Genomic DNA, 18,013 nt, shown 5'->3' with positions numbered 1-18,013 from the left:
GTTCTTTTAAAAAATTACAAACCCAGCTCAGCTTATGCAAGTTAAAGAGCTTCTAGATATAAAGGAAAATAACTACATATCTGATCAGGTAAGGCTTTAGCCTGCTAGTGAAGAATGAACTGGAGAGGAAAAAAACTTTTAAAAGGTCAGCATAAGGACAACCACAAAAATTTTGACAAAAAGTAATGATCCATCAAGTATGTAATCTGTACATGGGGATAATAATAAACCTTCGAAGACCGTCGTACAATAAAATGAGAGAAGGCACACAAGTACATAGTAAACAGAAAATCCAGACTTCAAATTGTTGTGTGACCCTTTCAGGCTGCCACAGTCTCCAAGGTGGTGCTTCAGTGGAAATGTTTAAACGACTCCCTTCGTCTGCAATATGGTCTGTCACAAGGGCTACTAGCCCTTAAAGGACTGCTTCCATTTTATTCCCAACAATTCTACCTACAAACTGTTAAACTCCATGCAAATGGATTAAGAGCACAAAATTTGATCAGACTCACAGAAATTGGTATCACAGGTCCACCACTTAGTCTGTGTCACCCAGGCAATACCTGAGGTGTCACACCAACAGATGTGTGAAGTTAAAATGCTCAATGTTAAAGATATTTTAACAATAATAATTTGACTGACCCTCAAGAAATTCAACTCCTCCATAAAGCCCTGTTTGATTCCCCTGGATTTTCTGATCACTTACTGTAATGATGGGGGGGGGGGTCTCTCCTTCTTCTGAAATCTTGCAGCATCTCTTACCCCATAGTTTCACCACCTCATTTGGGTGAATATCAATAGCAGCAGTCAGATCGGATGGAAACTATTTCCTTTGCTGTCTCCCTGACCAGACTAAAAATTACTCTAATTCAGCAATTCCATCGCCTAATATAGTGCCCAGCAAAATCAATCCAGATAAACAGGCTCAAATTATCATGATACTCTTCATGATAATTTGTACTTTTTTACTTGTTTACTGCCTATCTCCCCGCACAAGAAAACTAGCTCCTTGTGGACGAAGACCAGGTCTGTCTTGCTCACCTGTGTACCCCCAGACCCTAGCATAGCGCCTGCCACATATGAATGGCTAAAGGCCTGAAAGCCAGAGGGGAAGAAAAACCCACTGCCTGCAACAGACCTAAAGGGAAGGAAGACTGGTAGTACTGTATTTCCTGCCTTAACCCTTTCCATAAAATCACAAAATCTGAGAGCTTGAAGGAACCTTGAGGTTCACCTTTCCACATTTTGGGTTCCAAGCATAATGTCAACCACCACCATCCACTGATTAATCTCATTAGCTGTGAAGGGGAATAATGGTCATGATATAAAAAATGTAATGTAGTAAGAGATTTGTTTGCTTAACTTTTTTTTGTATGTATATTTAATGTATTACCTTTGAGTAATAATATTAATTTTAATCTGCATAGTACTTTATAATCTAAAATTCCACATCTTTATTGAAGCATTAAAACTGTGCTCATGAGGTAACACATAGGAGACACTTAGAACAGGGTCTGGCACCTGGCAAGCAAAAGTGTCCACCTTATCCTCATCATTACCAAATCGCAATGTGTATAACCATGAAGAAACTCAGGCATCCTTTTTCTACTCAAGGACCTTCCAACAGTCTTAATCCATTCTTTCTCCAAGAACAATTCATGGCTTACACAGAAATAGCTACCAAAGGACTTTCTCCTCATCTAACCTCTAATTTCCATAATGGCAAGAAAAGGAAAGAAGGTCCTTTCCTTTTCACTTTATTATCATTTTGCAGACTTTCTACAAAAAAAAAAAGAGAGAGAGAAAGAAAGAGGCAGCAGGCCTGCAAAAAAAAAAAAAAAGATAACCGCCAAGGAAAAACCTAGTAGGGCTAAGGTGGAGCCAGGGCATTAGGTGATTCTCAAATGGACATGATCAATATAGTGGGAGTGGAGTATCTAGAAAGATCCCCCAACTTCAGTACCAGTCTGGATTAGATTCTCTTAATTTGAAATCAATAGATGGCTTGCATGGCAATTATGTTTTTAAAACATACATGTTATATGAGAATATGTGTTATAAAAGTGTGACAAAAATTTGTAACTTCCAACATATATATATATAACGTGATATAATAAAAAATTTATTTAGAATAGAGAACATGAAAGCTTTAAATTAAGGTCTTTAGTTGCTGAAGTACTGTCTTCTCAGACCCCTTGATCCTTGATTTAAGGCCAGTAGGCCTATTAAAGGTAACTTGGAAAATATTTAAGAATCGAGAAACTACATGCAAACAGTAAGGGATTCATGGACATTTAGCTTCATCCTTACCACTCAGTTAAAATCTGCCATTCAGCTTCAGTGTGGTCCTCGGCCTTTGGAAGGCAAAGGAGCTGAAGCCTAACTCCGGATCATTTCTGGCATCAATGAACCTGTCCATGATCAATGACCTTATAACTGAGTATCTTGTGATCATAACTAAATTATGTCACTAATAGTGTGTCATTTGAATTCAACGCAAATATCTGCATATTCACCTGAAATACAGATTAGCATTCTAGATGTGATCTGGATGAAAATCTCTATGTGTTTTACATGTTGAAATTACAAAAGCCAGGAAAAGATAAGTGTCTATTTAGTACTGCAATAATAGAAAAATATATGGTGATTTTGGAAGCAGTTCATTCTATATCCAAAAATAATAAAAAACTTCCAAATAATCAAGTACATGGAAAAATAAGTTGGAACTTATAAAAGTATCAAAAGAATGTACATTGGCCAGCTGTTTCTAAAAACCTAAATAGTGATATAAGACAAAAACTAGGGATTATGAAATAATTCTAATATTTATATAACTATTAATAACAATAAACAAAATAAGAACTGTGTTTAAGAACTGTGTTTAATTTTTAAGTGATTACACTTAAACCTGAGACTTTCAAGAAAAACCATTTGGGAATTTTCACATCCTGTGAGAAAAGATTAAAAGTAGAATTTCAACTTCTGCTTTGAAAGAATGTTGACTTTGACATTTACCTATTTGGCAAAAACATCTATTCAGTTCATCTCGAATTCAGATAAAGGGTTTACTCCTGGTTTTCTCCTTTGAGCATTCTTCCAAACTCCCATTTGAAAAAGTAAATATGGGGTTTGCTTCTCCCAGTCTTACCCTAGGAAATACTTATAGGTCATGCTGTCAAGGAAGCCCTGAAGCACCTGTCCACCGTTCTCCTCCTGCTCTTCGGGTGAGGGGGTGGAGGGAGATTTATACCCAAGTGAAAGGCATCCTAGTGTCTCTGGGTGCATTCCGTGAACCTGTTGCTAGCATACCTTTCCGAAACAAGCCTGCTCTTACCCAAACCTCTATTTTTCAAAATCTCTGTTGAGGGGAAAGCACAGGGGAAGGAGGACCGGAGGGGGGTACCTGGCAGGGACAGATCTGAAAAGAACATGAGCTTTGGACCCAGAAGCCATGGATTTGAAGCCTAACTTATTAACTCAGCAGGAAATTTAACCTTGCAGTACTTGTTTTTTCATCTCTTACATGAGGATTACTGTTCTCAAGGGAGTTGTGCTGGTGACGTTACTAATGTAGGTCAAGTTCCAAGTACTGGCCTTGGCCCAAAGTATCTGCTCAATAAACGGTAGCTCTCATTACCCTGAGCACTTCACCACTGCCTTCGTGGTTCCAGATTTTACACATCCTGTGACAGGGCCATAACACAGGTCTCATCAACTCCAAAGGTCTGGAATTTTCCAGTTATCTCTCCTCCTAGGCCTTTGCTTTCAACATCCAACATTTCCAAGCCGTTCCCGTATGTACAGTGCAATGTGCCTGCCTTGCTCACTTGCCTCTAAATTTCTGGAAGGAGAGATCTAGTCAGAGAAAATCCTAAAGCAGCGAAAAAAGATCAGAGATTCTAAGATTAACCAGTTGGCACCTCCCAGGATCCACAAAACACATGTTGGAAGGAGGGACGGAAGTTCTGCATGTCTGCATGAGATTCTAAGGCCTGTGTTGGAAGTGCGCTCTGCGCGCCGCCTCCCAATCCCTATAGGGAGAGTGAGGCGCTTCTGGCCACATTTCCTCATCCTAAAGGAAGAAAAGCGGCGGCGGGGCTGCGTGCGCGCCTATGAAGACACCCGCCCACGCGCGGCTCCGCCAACGCAGGGACGCAGCTCACTCCCTGAACCGAGGAAGAGGGAGGCTCCATCCGGACTCACTTCCTGCGGAGGAAAGGAAAGACATCTTGCCGCAGGGTGGCCGGCGGCAGTTCCGCCCCTGGACCGGCCGGCAGCGGAGGGCGCCCCGCAGGCACTTACGTGGCGCAGCCGGCTCGGGAGGCGCGGGCAGGCGAAGGCCGCCCCGCCAGCCCCGGCCTGCCCGCCGGACTCCGGCCGACCCCGGCTAAGGGCGACGGCAGCGACGCCCGCGGAGCCCCCGGCCCCGGTGGAGGGGCGACCCCGGGAGGCGCACAGAGCGCGGCAGGAGCAGGGGCGCGCAGGCTGCCCTCGGGTCACCCACCTTTCTCACTCTGCGGGCCGTGTAGAGCCCCATCCCGTCCTGAACCCGGGAGGACTTCAGGGAGAACCTGTCCGGCACGTACATGCCCAGCATTTTCCCGGCCGCGGCCGCCGCCGCCTCGCTCAGCACCAGCGCTCTGCGCCCGGGCGGCGACACATCGAAATTTGGGGTGCTGGGGTGGAGGGGAGAGGCCGGCGGGGAAGGAGGAAATGGAGTTTTCCTCCCAGAATCCCCACCTCCCCCGCCGATTCCAGGATCCCCCGCGGCTCAGCCCCTCCTAGTCCCGGGTCTGGCTCAGCCCGGAGCCGCCGCGGCCGCTGCTGCCATTGCTGCCGCAGGGGCGCGGGGGGCGCGGGCCGGGGCGCTGCGGTCTCAGAGACGCCGCGCGCTGATTGGCCCGAAGTTGGCGGCTCGGACCCGCGCCGGGCGCGGTGCCGGGAGCGGTGCTGACCTCGGGGCCTCAAGCCCAGAGACCGGCGAGAGGAGAGGACCCGTCTGCTCCCCGCCGCGCAGGGCGCTGCAGCTTACGGACCCGCCCTTGTCCAGCTCTGGGTTTTGCCCCGCTGAGCTAGTAGTACTCCTAATCGGGGAATTTTACTGTTTTCAGATGCAAAACGAAATGGGCCATGACACAGCTGGAGGTATCCTCCCAAATAATTTTATGGAATTCCAGACTCTGAAAGTATGCTTATTGCCCGGCTACTGAAAGCCAACCCTAAGGACTAGGAACTTTGGGTGCTTCTCACATCTAAGTTATGCGTTTTTGTTTGTTTGTTTTTTAATGCTTGTTTCAGGGATTTGAATTCATAGGGGATCAGTAAGTATGGTGATTAACGTACAGGAAAAGGGGGTGTACACAGTCTGCAACTAATCGATTTCAAGTTAATTCAAAATTTGTCGCGAACAACTTACTATTTAAATCCAGCGGAAACTAGTTCTTGTATGGTGCTGTAACCCAGGGGAAGTTCTTACACTTCCCAAGATACACCATTCCTGAGTCCTCTCTTGCTTGGAAATCACCAGACCTGTCAGATCTTCAGACATAAGCAGGAGAGGTGGGGGAGATGGGAGGGAACGCCCAAACAGTTGAATCCTGTATCACAGCAAGGAAACAACAGAAGCCTTGTTCTAGTGGTTTTAATAAAGTTTGGTACTTCTCAGAAGAAATTTTGAAAGGCTATTTTCTCCTTTAAGACAAGCTAGGAGCTTTCTGTTCATTTCTCTTGATATTCTTGATAATTTTCTACTCTGAGGTCTTTTGGAATTCATTTGATGTTCCTATAAACATTTGATGTTGTTTATAAACCATTAAAAATAACATTAAAGAGCACACTGTTAAAAAATAAAATTCAACTAAATAAATTTTAAAGATTTTATTGGCTGCATTCAACAATCCATGAATGGGGCAGCATGCAATCTAGCAAACAGAAAACAGCTTTGAGGAGCTGTACTAAATGAAAGACTTTTACAGGCAGAAGAAAGCAGGAACAAGGAAATTATACTAAACAAAAAAGCAGATTGGCTGTTGCAAGGTTACTTTCTTTTAGATGATGGCAGGTATCCATCTGGCAGATTACCTGTCTAGTACTCATCAGGCAACTCCCCATTGACTGGTTTAAAATGACATTTTCACAAAAGCCAAAAGGAATTAGTTTGAATCTCAGTTTGATAACATGGAGCTTAGCATAAGTGACTCCATTTTGGGCCTGCTGTCTTGTTTTTAGCAACACACACACATCATGGAAATGATTTCTATTTCTTGATTAAGAAAAGCCTTGGAATGAAAATAGTTCCTCATTTCTTAATTAGAAGAATTTTATTAAAATCATATAATAACAATATTTGCAGATTAAAGAATAGAATAAATGATCCTCTTTTTTGAAAAATATGAGAGTAGCTTTGTCAGGGGTGAGAAGAACAATGTCTTAATTATTCTCTGAGTTTCCATCCCTTCAACCCACCACTGAAGATACTATCTAATCTTCTGTAGAGGGGAAATGAATTAATAAATAAATATAGTTTGGGGCACCTGGGTGGCTCCATCAGTTAAGCTTCGGACTCTGGGTTTCAGCTCAGGTCAGGATCTCAGGCTCTTGAGATCAAGCCTGGCGTTGGGCTCCGCACTCAGCACACTCAGCGCGGAGTCTGCTTGTCCCTCTGCTCCTCCTCTCCATGCACGCATGCAAGCGGGCTTTCTGTCTCTGTCTCTAAAATAAATAAACACGATCTTTCAAATAAATAAATCAATAGTTTATTTGAATGGAATTTGAAATTAAATGGCCTTGAAACACATAACAGGTGTTCAGTAAATATTTCTTGATTAAAAGTCAATTCTGGGAGCGCCTGGGTGGCTCAGATGGTTAGGCGTCTGCCTTCGGCGCAGGTCATGATCCCAGGGTCCTGGGATCGAGCCCGCATCAGGCTCCCTGCTCAGGGGGGAGCCTGCTTCTCCCTTTCCTTCTCCTGCTCCCCCTGCTTGTGCTCTCTCACTCTCTCTGTCAAATAAATAAATAAAATCTTTAAAAGTCAATTCTGAGGCTAATCTGAGATTTTCAAACTAGTGAATGAATGATATGCCTAAATTTCACTTGTACCCCAAAGAAATCTGGACTAAGTCGGTTTTCCTAGGGTCCTGTAAACCAGTGCTACACCCAGGGCACACCAGGTCCCCTGAGCCCAGCTGGAACCAGATCACAATCCAGAGGGTGGCCATGGCATTTTCCCCAGAGCACTCAGTCCTTTTTCAGACACAAGCCTTTCAGTTCTAGCCCTTAAGCCACACTGGCTTTTCAGTCAAATGCTCTGCCATGTCTCTTTGGGCACAGAAGTTTCCACAGCTTTTGGTCATTAGAGAGAAAAAGAAATGTTTTCTGGTCTTGGTCTGACACAACCCTCATTCACTGATGACCCTTGTTTGGCATATCTCCCTTTTTGTTGCGTGTTATGTTTTGGGGAGCAAAGTTGTCAGCTTGAGAATGCTCATCTTTCTGAATGTATGTATCTTTATCAATTAATAAATAGTAAAAAATAAATGTGTGTAAAGATAAGTCTGGAAGTAATAAAATGAGAAACTTTCCAGATCTTTTATGAATCTCTGTCAGAGATTTTGTTATAATTGGCACAAACAGTAGATTTCATCAAAGACTACAATGTTCTTTTTACCTATATGATGGAGTGTTCAGAAGATCTGCCTAAAAGATGGAAATCAGTAATAAAAAGCTTTTAATAATAATCTCTATTACAACACATAAAAAAGGATACATGTTTGCCAAATCAGAATGCATAATACTGACCGGAAATTTGATTTTGAAGCCTGTAAAGACAGTAGTTGTACAATGAGTCACTTCTTAGAACTTTAAAAGCTAGAAAGTGACCTTTCAATATTATCTTTAGAAAAACGGGAAATTAAATGTCTGCTTTATATCATGAGTTTAAATCCAGTCTTTAAAAAATAAGTAAGAAAACCAAAATATTGACATCAAAGTACTACCACACACCTGATTTACTTATTCTAGAAAATTTTGATGCAAGAGAAATGACTCTAAAAACGTGTCTCCTTATTTTCAAATTTGCTCCTGGAGGAAATTTTTTTCACTGATATGCCTAAAGCAAACTCTACTTATTGAATTCAAACTTGTGTGCTGGTGCAGGCCTTGTTTTTCATTACAAGGAAAGACTTGAATGATGATTCTATATTAATTAATTATTTTACCAGAATCCTTTTGATTGTGTCTTGGTTATTAATGATTGTTTCCAACTGCCATGATAGAATAAAAGCCTAATAGAAAAAAAACAAAACAAAACACTGAGTGTTATTTGTCTTTAGTTTCCTGAGAGTCAGAAGGATTTTGTAGTGAATGAATATGAAACCAAGTTTCCCGAGAAGAAAAGAATAAAGATCTATTTAGTGTGACTCAAAAAAAAAAAAAAAAAAATTCTGAAAATAAAATCCATAGTTGGGTTGTTGGATTCTTGCTCTAAAATCATTTCTCCTTAGCACTGATTCTACAATAGCGACAGCACCATGAAAAGATGACCCTGAAACCTGAAAAATTCTGCATATTTATTTTTCCTTAATCTCTTGGTTTTAAGTGATGATACCAAAGACTTATATGTGGTACCAGAACATAGTCATTAAATTCTTTAATTAGAAAAAAACCTAGAGGCACCTGGCCATCTCAGTCCATAGAGCACGCAACTCTTAATCTCAGGGTCATGAGTTTGAGCCCCACATAGATGTAGAGATTACAAAAAACAAATAACAAACAACAACAACAAAAACATGAAAAAACCTAGAAGTTATTCGGACTAGAGTGAGTAATGTTGTAAAAAGAAAAGCTAAAGGGAAGGGAAAAATGAAGGGGGGGAATCAGAGGGGGAGATGAACCATGAGAAACTATGGACTCTGAGAAACAAACTGAGCGTTCTAGAGGGGAGGGGGGGTGGGGCCTGGTGATGGGTTATTAAAGAGGGCACGTACTGAATGGAGCACTGGGTATTATATGCAAACAATGAATCATGGAACACTACATCAGAAACTAATGATGTAATGTATGGTGATTAACATAACATAATAAAAAAAAACATTGACGCCTTGGGCCCTGGAAAAAAAAAAGAAAAGCCAAAGGATAAATCAGTGGTTATGGCCCCAAAAGTCAATGCTGTTCATGGAGCAGCGTGTGGAAGGGTAGCAGGAAGCTGAAGGAAACTAAGAGGAGGAAACCAAGGAGGAAACCAAGAATAATAGTTTCCATGCATTGAGCCTAGTATATACCAGAAACCAGACTAGGTTCTTGGTATCCATTATCTTAAAACCCTAACAGCCCTACCATAACAGTCTGGCAAAGTAAATTTTATTTGCCTCCTTTTACACACCAGGAAACTGAATCCCAGAGAAGTGATCAGTCATAAGTCAATTTCACACATCTATGAAGTGGTGGAGGTAATTCAAACCCAGGACTGACAACTCCTATGTCCTTGATTCTGTCTCCTGCTCATTCGGTCTGGTTCACTTTCCAGTTACACTTCCCATGAGGCTTTAGGAGAGGAGGAACTCTCCACTTAACCTCTCTCTCTCTCTCCCTCTCTCAACTCCCCTCCCAATGCCCCATCCAACTCCTCCTCTAGAACTGGGCAGCAAATCTGATTGGCCAAAGTCCATAAAATACTTACTCTGTTGTCAGATGCTCCAGTTGGGTTCAATCAACTGTATCGAAGAGAAAATCAAGTCCTGTGATTCTCCAAGGACATTTCCTCTGCAGAGAGTGACTGTAAGATAAGACACTGCTTTTACAGAAAGTTTCCCTGAACCTGATACATATTTTGAAGCTTGGCCTATTTAAAACCACAGCCTAGCTCATCCACACATTTCTAATCCACAGAAGTGATAATATTAAGAAGAATCAGTAATTAACCAAAAAGCAATACCAATGCTCCCATGTTTGTCAGAACCTCACAATTTGTTCTACTGGTTTTCCTTTTCCCTTATTGAAATAAAATGGTGACTTCAAAGCTGAACTATTATAAAAGGGACTGGGGAGGGGGTCACCTTCATAGCATACCATTCCAAATGAGTAAGGAGAAATCTTAATCATTTTCTATAAACTCTCTAAAACTATGTAGAGAGTAAAATAATAATTATCATAATAATGTCTAATCATTTAGCACAGAGAGGCACGAACCATCCTTTTCTTAGAAAATGTTATTTGAAATAAACATCACAGTTGAGTGCTGATGTCTTGGTGACCTCTCCATCAGAAGGGGCACATACACAACCAATGATATAATTCCCACTGAATCGGGGTCTCCATAAGGCCTCCTCTCTACCGTTTCTTTCTTATGTTCGACAGCTTGAAGTTTCACAGAGTATTTCATCACCAGAAAGGTAAGCTTCTAACTCCATCCTCTCAGGCTGAGTGTGTGATCATAGCAAGTTAACACTGGCAATCATTAATATTAAAATTTCTCTCAGTTCTTTCCAGGTGTAACCAAGGACTATATTAACATATTTTACATATGAACGAAGAATATTGTTTTTTATTTAGTCCTGCAGGTGATTTCAAGACAGTAATGTTCATTAACATTATTTTACTGTGTTTTAAAAAGTCTTCGTAATTAGGCCACAGTATATTAATGTCACTTATTTCTAACACACCAACAAAATTTTCTGTTGCTAAAGTGGGTCTATAGATCTTAAGCTTTTATATCCAAACCTAATTTGGGAAGTATTTAAGTTGTATACATGACAGAAATAAGAAACAATATATTATTCTGAAAGGTACCAATACTGCTTGCCCTGAAGGTAACTTAAACCCATTATTATAAGAAACTTGTCAACAAATGGAAAACCAAATTGGAAGACTTCTGGCTATGTGACAGGTATGTTCTCTGGAGAAAAGATACCAAAAAATTTTAAATAATCAAATATGGCAAAAATAACAGCACCTCTTATAGCATTGAGTCAAATGTTTCCTCCATGAAGTATAATCCAGCCAGCCTTGCACTGCTGCTCTCTGTCTAAGGAATTCAGTTATTATAAGTCTCTATTGCAGGCCACTCTGCAGCTGTGGGAAAAAAAAAAAAAAAATTGGCATCATGCTGATTCTTCAAGTCATCAGTTCTGAACGTTTCTGCAAAATTTCACCATAAGGAATCTTAGGCCAGAAGGAAGCAAAAAGAGTTTAAAACAAACAAACAAAAAAATCACACAGACCATAGTAGAGTCTGTGGTAAATTATATAGGCTACCCACAAAAATAGCTTCTGGAAACCTCTTCCCCAGACACAACTGCCAAAATAGTCTCCCTCCTTTGTTTCCACCATGGGGAACTCCTTTCTGTTAGGAGTGCTTCCCAGTCTCTGCAGGAGTAGTGGGGAGCCATGGAAACAGCAAGGATTTGGGAATCAGAGTATGAGTTTGAGTCACAGGGCTGAGAAGTATTAACATGAGGCCATAGGAAAGGTTAGTAGCCACTCTACAACTACAGTGAGGATCACACTGCCAACTTTGCAGAACCCTGGCCACAAAATAGGTTCAAAATCAACAGAAATTGTTGTTACTGTTATTATTACCATGGATTAGAACTACGTTTCATTGCTATGCTTTAGTGTTCTTCACCAAGCCATCTAGGTTTTGCTCTAATTACCCAGAAGTGAGTCTATTAATCTGCACTGTGGCACATGGCGGCCCCCAATCATCCTTCCAGGACAAGAAGAGTGTCTCTAATATCTGCATAATGCTGGCTAGAGGACAAGGATGCTTCCACAGAGATCAGCAGGATACTAAAGTTTTCCAATGAGAACTTGTAGGAAACAGTTCTTCTCTGGGCTCATAGACCACCTGTGTCTCCCAATGGGGGAGGAAATACACCTTCCACAAGTTAAAGTGTATTAATTTTATCAGTTTGAAGTCCTTGATTATACTCCCCATTTACTTAAAACTTTGTAGGTGGTCTTCAATTTTTAACTCAAATTACATGTTATGTATTTAAAAGATAAATCTTTGAGATCAGTGTAGACTCCTGCAAGAAGCGTTTATAGAACTCATAATGTGTCAAGCACAAAAAATAAGCAATACAAGCGATGAGACTGCACAAATTCAACAGCACGTGAAAATAATATAGTAGCCAATACTTCTACTTCAGGATGGGAAGAAGAGAAATAGAGTCTATTTAATGTATGTCAAAGGTTGTCCCATGCAATCTGTGGTTTTGCCCAGTTGGAGGCAGAGTGAATTTGTGGGGAAATAAAGCGTTTCTTACAAGGAGGCTTTAATAGTATTTCTGTCACGCTAGCATTTATATTACTGATAGGAAGGGAACACAAATATGGAGCAGTCACCTTAGAGACAAGAGTGCTATGGTCTTGCACAAACACACAAACCATCTTGCCGAGCTCACAGGAGAAAAGTAAAGCCTCTTTTAGACATCAATTGATGACAATTGATAATCTATGGACAAAATGTTTGAGGAGGTGCATAAGCAAATATGAAACTCGGCAGGAAGGTTCCTGAAGGTACAACCCGATATGACATTTTTAACCTGGAAGAACAGTTGTGGGGACATATTAAACATGGTAGACACAGAAGAGGATTCACAAGGGCCAGAAGTGTTTCTTTACACACAAGGTTAGGAAATGGGCGGACATGGCACAAATACTGACACCCAACACATGTAGATAGTTCATGTAGTACACTGTGCACATAGCAAATTATAAATTGGTGTGAGGAACAAACTGTAGGTCATTCTCATTAAGGGGATGGGCACAATCATCTTAAACAAATCTTTCATTAAGAACTAAAAAAGTTCCTCCAAAAGTAATTAAATACCAGCAGTAGAACTGAATGACTTCTCCCTGTGCTTTGCCATCAAAAGTCTGGTGCCCAGAGTGGGCAAGGGCACAAGAAGCAGATCCCTTGCAGAATTCTGTCTACACGGGACTGAGTTTCATCTGGGAACACTGCATTCCTCTAATATTTAGCCAAGATAATTAAGGTCAACACCAAACAAAACAAAACAAAACAAAACAAACCCAGAACCATATGAAATCTTTGTAATGATTGCACAATGTGAACATAGAGATGAAATAATATGAGTTAATCTTAAAACTATTTGGTTCACTTATTCTGGGTTCCTGGGTCCAATATTACACATACACGCTCCTCTTCTACACTTCGATTTCCTTTCCCCTTTTCTGACAATCTCCTGCAGCTCCAGTGTTATTGTACGCTATAAAAAATATTTTACTCATGCAATTGCAATGCTTTTTAACTTTCCAGCTCAGTAGGGAAAAATATGGAGGTGTTTAATTCTCCAGTTTTATATTTTTTTTCCAGGGGAAATGAAAGTCAAAATCTGAAAAGTAGCAACTTGCAGTAAAACGTTATTTTTCTCCTTTTCCCAGTATGTCTAAATGGCATCAAGTTCAAATACTTTATTACAGATAATCCTAGCCTATTTAAATGTCCAATTTCTCAATAAAACATGCAGGAAAAGTCAATATCTTTGCAAATGTGATTCCAAATTTTGCCCTCAGATAGTCTAGCTAAATTTCCACTCACTTCAGTGTGAGTTATCAAAAGTACATCTGAGGGAAGAATTTGGCCCAGGAAACTTAAAATGATTGTAGGGTAAGTAAAATATTTCTTATGCTTATGATTATATAGTAGTTGTGGAACTTCCAAAAGGAAGACATTAAAAATCCATAATACAGCAAATTTAAATTACAATATAGCAAATTTATATTAACTACATAGCATAATATAATTAAAGCAATTTAATTAAAAACATAGCATAATATAGCAAATTTAATTAATAAGTTGTTGGGTGACTCAGTTGCTTAAGCATCTGACTCTTGATCTCAGCTCAGGTCTCAATCTCAGGGTCGTGAGTTCAAGTCCTGCGCTGGGCTCCACGCTGGGTGTGGAGCCTACTTAAAAAAAATTGTTAATTTAACTAGCTTTGAAGAGTTTTAACTTATTTTATTTATTTATTTTTTATTTTTTTTAAAGATTTTATTTATTTATTTGAGAGAGAGAGAATGAGAGAGAGCACATGAGAGGGGGGAGGGTCAGAGGGAGAAGCAGGTTCCCTGCTGAGCAGGGAGCCCGATGCGGGACTCGATCCCGGGACTCCAGGATCATGACCTGAGCCGAAGGCAGTTGCTTAACCAACTGAGCCACCCAGGCGCCCCAAGAGTTTTAACTTATTTTAAAGAACACACTGAATAAAGAGTGCTTTATTCATTCATTTAAAAATATTTATTCATACCAACATCACTTCTTTCAAAGGACAACTATTTCCTATCCCAATAATATTCCATATGACAATTAGCTCTAATGTAGAATCTGAAAAATTTCTAAGTATTGACTATATTAAGAAAGAACCTCTTTGACCCATGTAATATATTTAGTTGCAATCATAGGAGTCAAACACTCTTCTAGGAAGAATAGACAGTGACAAATAGTAAATAGCTAAAATAACTAAATAACCAAAACAAACTGGCTTGATTTACTTTGCTTGTTTTAGACCTTTGGTGACACGACCTCAGTATGTTTAATCACTCTGATCTTCCCACTCTGGAAACAGTTCTGCCAGCATCTGTGCTTGAAATACTGACTCCCTGCTGAACGGATAGATGCCTTAGACCTAGATTCATTTCATTCTTGTCTTGCCTCTTCCCATAGGACTGGCACTATTCATGGCCTAGACCCTCAAAGCCCTACGTTCGATTTTGCTACTCTAGCTTTTCTTTGCTTGAATGAATTGTAGACATCACTGCTAGACTGATTCCTTAAATATTACCTTGACATTCTTTTTCTTGAATAACTGGAATAGTTCCACACACCAACTGGATAGTCCAAAAATCCTATCCTGCAGTCAAAAAGCTGTTCACAACCTTGTTCCATCTCCCCCTTCCAACCTGAACTCCCCCTACTCCTTTAGACTCCTCATTCAATCAAATGCACTTACTGTCTCTTTCCTCAAACTTTATCACACCTGGCTCAACGCTGTGCTTACCTTTTTCCACCGCCTGAGATGTCCTTTTCATTACTAAGTTCTTGTTTAACTTCTACCATCCTTCCCGGTCCAATTTATGTTTCATCTTTTCCATGAAACCATCTCTGAGCACCCAAATTGGAAGTGATCTCTCCTGCTTTTATGGAGCCAGAGTTTTTGTTGTCTGTTCATTAATTTGGCACTTAAAAATAACTATCTTATATTGTTAGGTGTGTGTGTTGGTGGGGGGGTTTCTTTCTCATACCTACCTACTCAGATTTTAAGGTCTTCGAAGGAGGGTGCTGTGTCTTACATTTTATATCCTTATCTATCCCGCATCCCACTTTAGAAGTAGTGCTGGAGGACAGCGTGACTCACGTCATACATGCCATGCCCCTGAGGGCTTCCATCAGAGCGCCGTCCGTGACAGCGTCTCCCTCCGAGGCTGAGCAGTGCACAACTTGCGTGACTATATGTAAACAGCAACTGGCTGGTATACAGAATAAACTTAATATGTACACGTTTTCTACCTTTCTTGTGTCATTTCTCTAATTCTTTATAACAAAAGTTTCTCAAGCGTTGATGGACTCCTTTGACTTCTTACTATTGAGGAGTAGCAGAATATGCCACCTCAAAATATGCGTTTGGGGCATAAAAGATTATTTTGAGCTGATTATTTTCTAGAAATAGCAGACCCAGGAGAAGCTCTGAAAATAGAGGAGAAGTTATCCTCTGCAGAGGAAATTTAATTTATAGAGGAAATCTTCATTTGTAAGATGTCTCCCTTTAGGTGCCAGGAGGACAAGGGTGATTTTAAATCACAAGAAGCTTATTTATGGAGAAGCAGTGACTAAAATCCACATAATGAACCTTACTCTTTAACATGCTTTTCCTGCTAACTTCCCATAACTGGCTTCTTCCGTCTTCCCTCAACATCTTCTGTCTTTGGCTGAAGATGGTATTTAAGATGGTGGCTTGGAAAAAAAAACTAAAAATAAATAAAAATTAAAATTAATTAAAAAAAGATGAGATACGTATATGTTAATAAACTTCTGTTTGTTTTTCTTTTATTAATCTGTCTTTTATTACCGGGAGCCTCAGGCAAGAGCCCAGAAAGACATTATTTTTCCTCCCCTACAACTCTGGTGACAAGGAAGGGACACATTGGAACACCCCACTTACTCCAAAGCCTGCAGATAGTATTAAAAAATAAACTGAAACATATGAAAATTATTAAGACTTCATTTGGGCAAAAAATCGATCCAAATCGGGCAGTCTTGAATGGGAAGTGGTGAGCAGCTCTTCAATGATAGGAGGTGGAGAGAAACTTCTTATAGAGAAAAGGTGGACACAAAGTAAGGAAATCATTGATTCGCAATAGCTTGAAACCCATTTGGCTGCTAACGTTTGCTTGTCCTAGGTGTTTCGATTTCATAAGCTTGAGGCATTTACAGACTTCGATTTTGGTTTGCTTATGTAGGCCACCACAGCTTTGGAACCACCTCAGTGTAATGGTCTCCTTGTTTAACTAGTTTAACAATGGGATCCTGGGAAACCAGCAGAAGCCTGTGAAGGATAAGAATGCTTACCAAAGTCAGCTCTTGGAGATCACTGTCTCTAGGGTGCAGTCCACAGAGAAGGGTTACATTTCATTTTGACCTTTCTTTTTCGAATTCAAATTAGCAGGAGAAAAACATTTGTAAGAATTAGTTCTGTGAATTGTGACTCTTCTGAATTTGGTTTTGGGGTACCCAGTGGTTATCGCTCCTTTCCCTCCCACGGATGGCTATTGTTTTCCTGTTTGTCTAGATTTGTGTCCTACCAACTGCTACCAGCTCAGAAATTGTCTTGCTTTCTTCTGGCTGTCCTTGAGAGTGGCCCTGGGTCGAGGGAGGACTGCATCTTTTGTACCTTCTTTGGGAATGTCTCTTGCATCCATGGTTAAGTCACAAAAAGATGACTGGTTTTGATTTTGAGTCACCTGTAGGTATACTTTAGTTTTAAAAGATAAAGGGAAAAAGAACTTTTAAAAGGGGGTCAGTGCTAATCAGGAATATTTATTGTTTGCCCTGACTGAAACTCGATAATAAGATATTTGAAGGGCTTTTTTATAAGAAGCTCTACAATTAGAAGTTGGCCTAAGTAGAAGTTGATATTCAGAACCTGATAAGAAATTTTTGGGGAGTAGGAAGCGGGCTTCTCTTGTAAACTGAAATGAAACTATATACCCAGAAGGAAAAAAAACAGTCCGAAGTTTTTGTGGAATGATTTCTTAAAATATTTCAAAGACACACAATTCTAAATCTAAAACATAAGACTCTTGATTTCCATCTTAGTTGGAAAACTTCAGCCTTATAAAAGAAGGAAATTGAAGAAAATGTAGTTGAGTGGATGAGTCAGCCCTTTGATATTATTCAGACTGCAGATATTGTAAAAGAATAGGACACTGGAAACAGAACTGTCTGGCATGTAAGAAAAAGGAAAATTTACATAGTAATTACCCAGACCTCAGATAAGAGGCTAATATGCCCAAAACTCCTTCTTGGAAGAAACGACATCCTTTCTCTGTGCCTTTGAGATAAATTTTCTACTGTCTTCTCTAGGACCTGAGAACCATCTCTAGGAAATGTAACCTCTAGGGAGATGGTTCACATCAGAAGGAAAAAAAGAGGGAAGTGCTATTTGGAAACTAGGTAAATGGAAAATCAAAGTCTCCACAAATATTAGTAAAAAGCTTTAGCCATCTGAGCAGGTAATTTCAACTTAATTCATTTGCCAGAAACACAATTTGGATCCAATTGTTCTTTATTTATAAGCTAGTGGGGTTTTTTTTATTACTGTACCTGTCTGATGACTAAAATTTTTAAATCGAAGCTGTAAGATCTCCTCCCTTATATGACCATTATAAAAAGCATAAGGTTGAGTCAAGAGAGTTGATTTTGTCAGGAGCTAACAGGATGATCTTGTAAATGCCATAAAATCTCACATCTAAAGGGCCCACTGAGAACCTGTAA

At 40.1% G+C, this 18,013-nt stretch overlaps 1 protein-coding gene across 2 annotated transcripts in view; it reads right to left on the bottom strand.

Annotated features, from left to right (window-relative positions):
* Nucleotides 1-4,738, bottom strand: part of PRDM5 (PR/SET domain 5) — a 193,026-nt gene extending 188,288 nt beyond the window's left edge. Inside the window, exon 1 of one of the 2 annotated variants that reach the window (XM_021681494.1) lies at nt 4,505-4,738. In XM_021681494.1, the coding sequence (XP_021537169.1) occupies nt 4,505-4,597 (93 nt within the window). In that variant the 5' untranslated portion in view covers nt 4,598-4,738. The remainder of the gene's footprint in view (nt 1-4,504) is intronic. The other variant, XM_044912634.1, reaches the window with a different exon arrangement.
* Between the last annotated feature and the right edge of the window lie 13,275 nt (nt 4,739-18,013).

This window comes from Neomonachus schauinslandi, chromosome 2, assembly GCF_002201575.2.
Source record: "Neomonachus schauinslandi chromosome 2, ASM220157v2, whole genome shotgun sequence".
NCBI classification, from domain to species: Eukaryota; Metazoa; Chordata; class Mammalia; order Carnivora; family Phocidae; genus Neomonachus; species Neomonachus schauinslandi.
The sequence above is the reverse complement of the archived record's forward strand: the minus strand, read 5'-3'. Positions and strand labels throughout refer to the sequence as shown.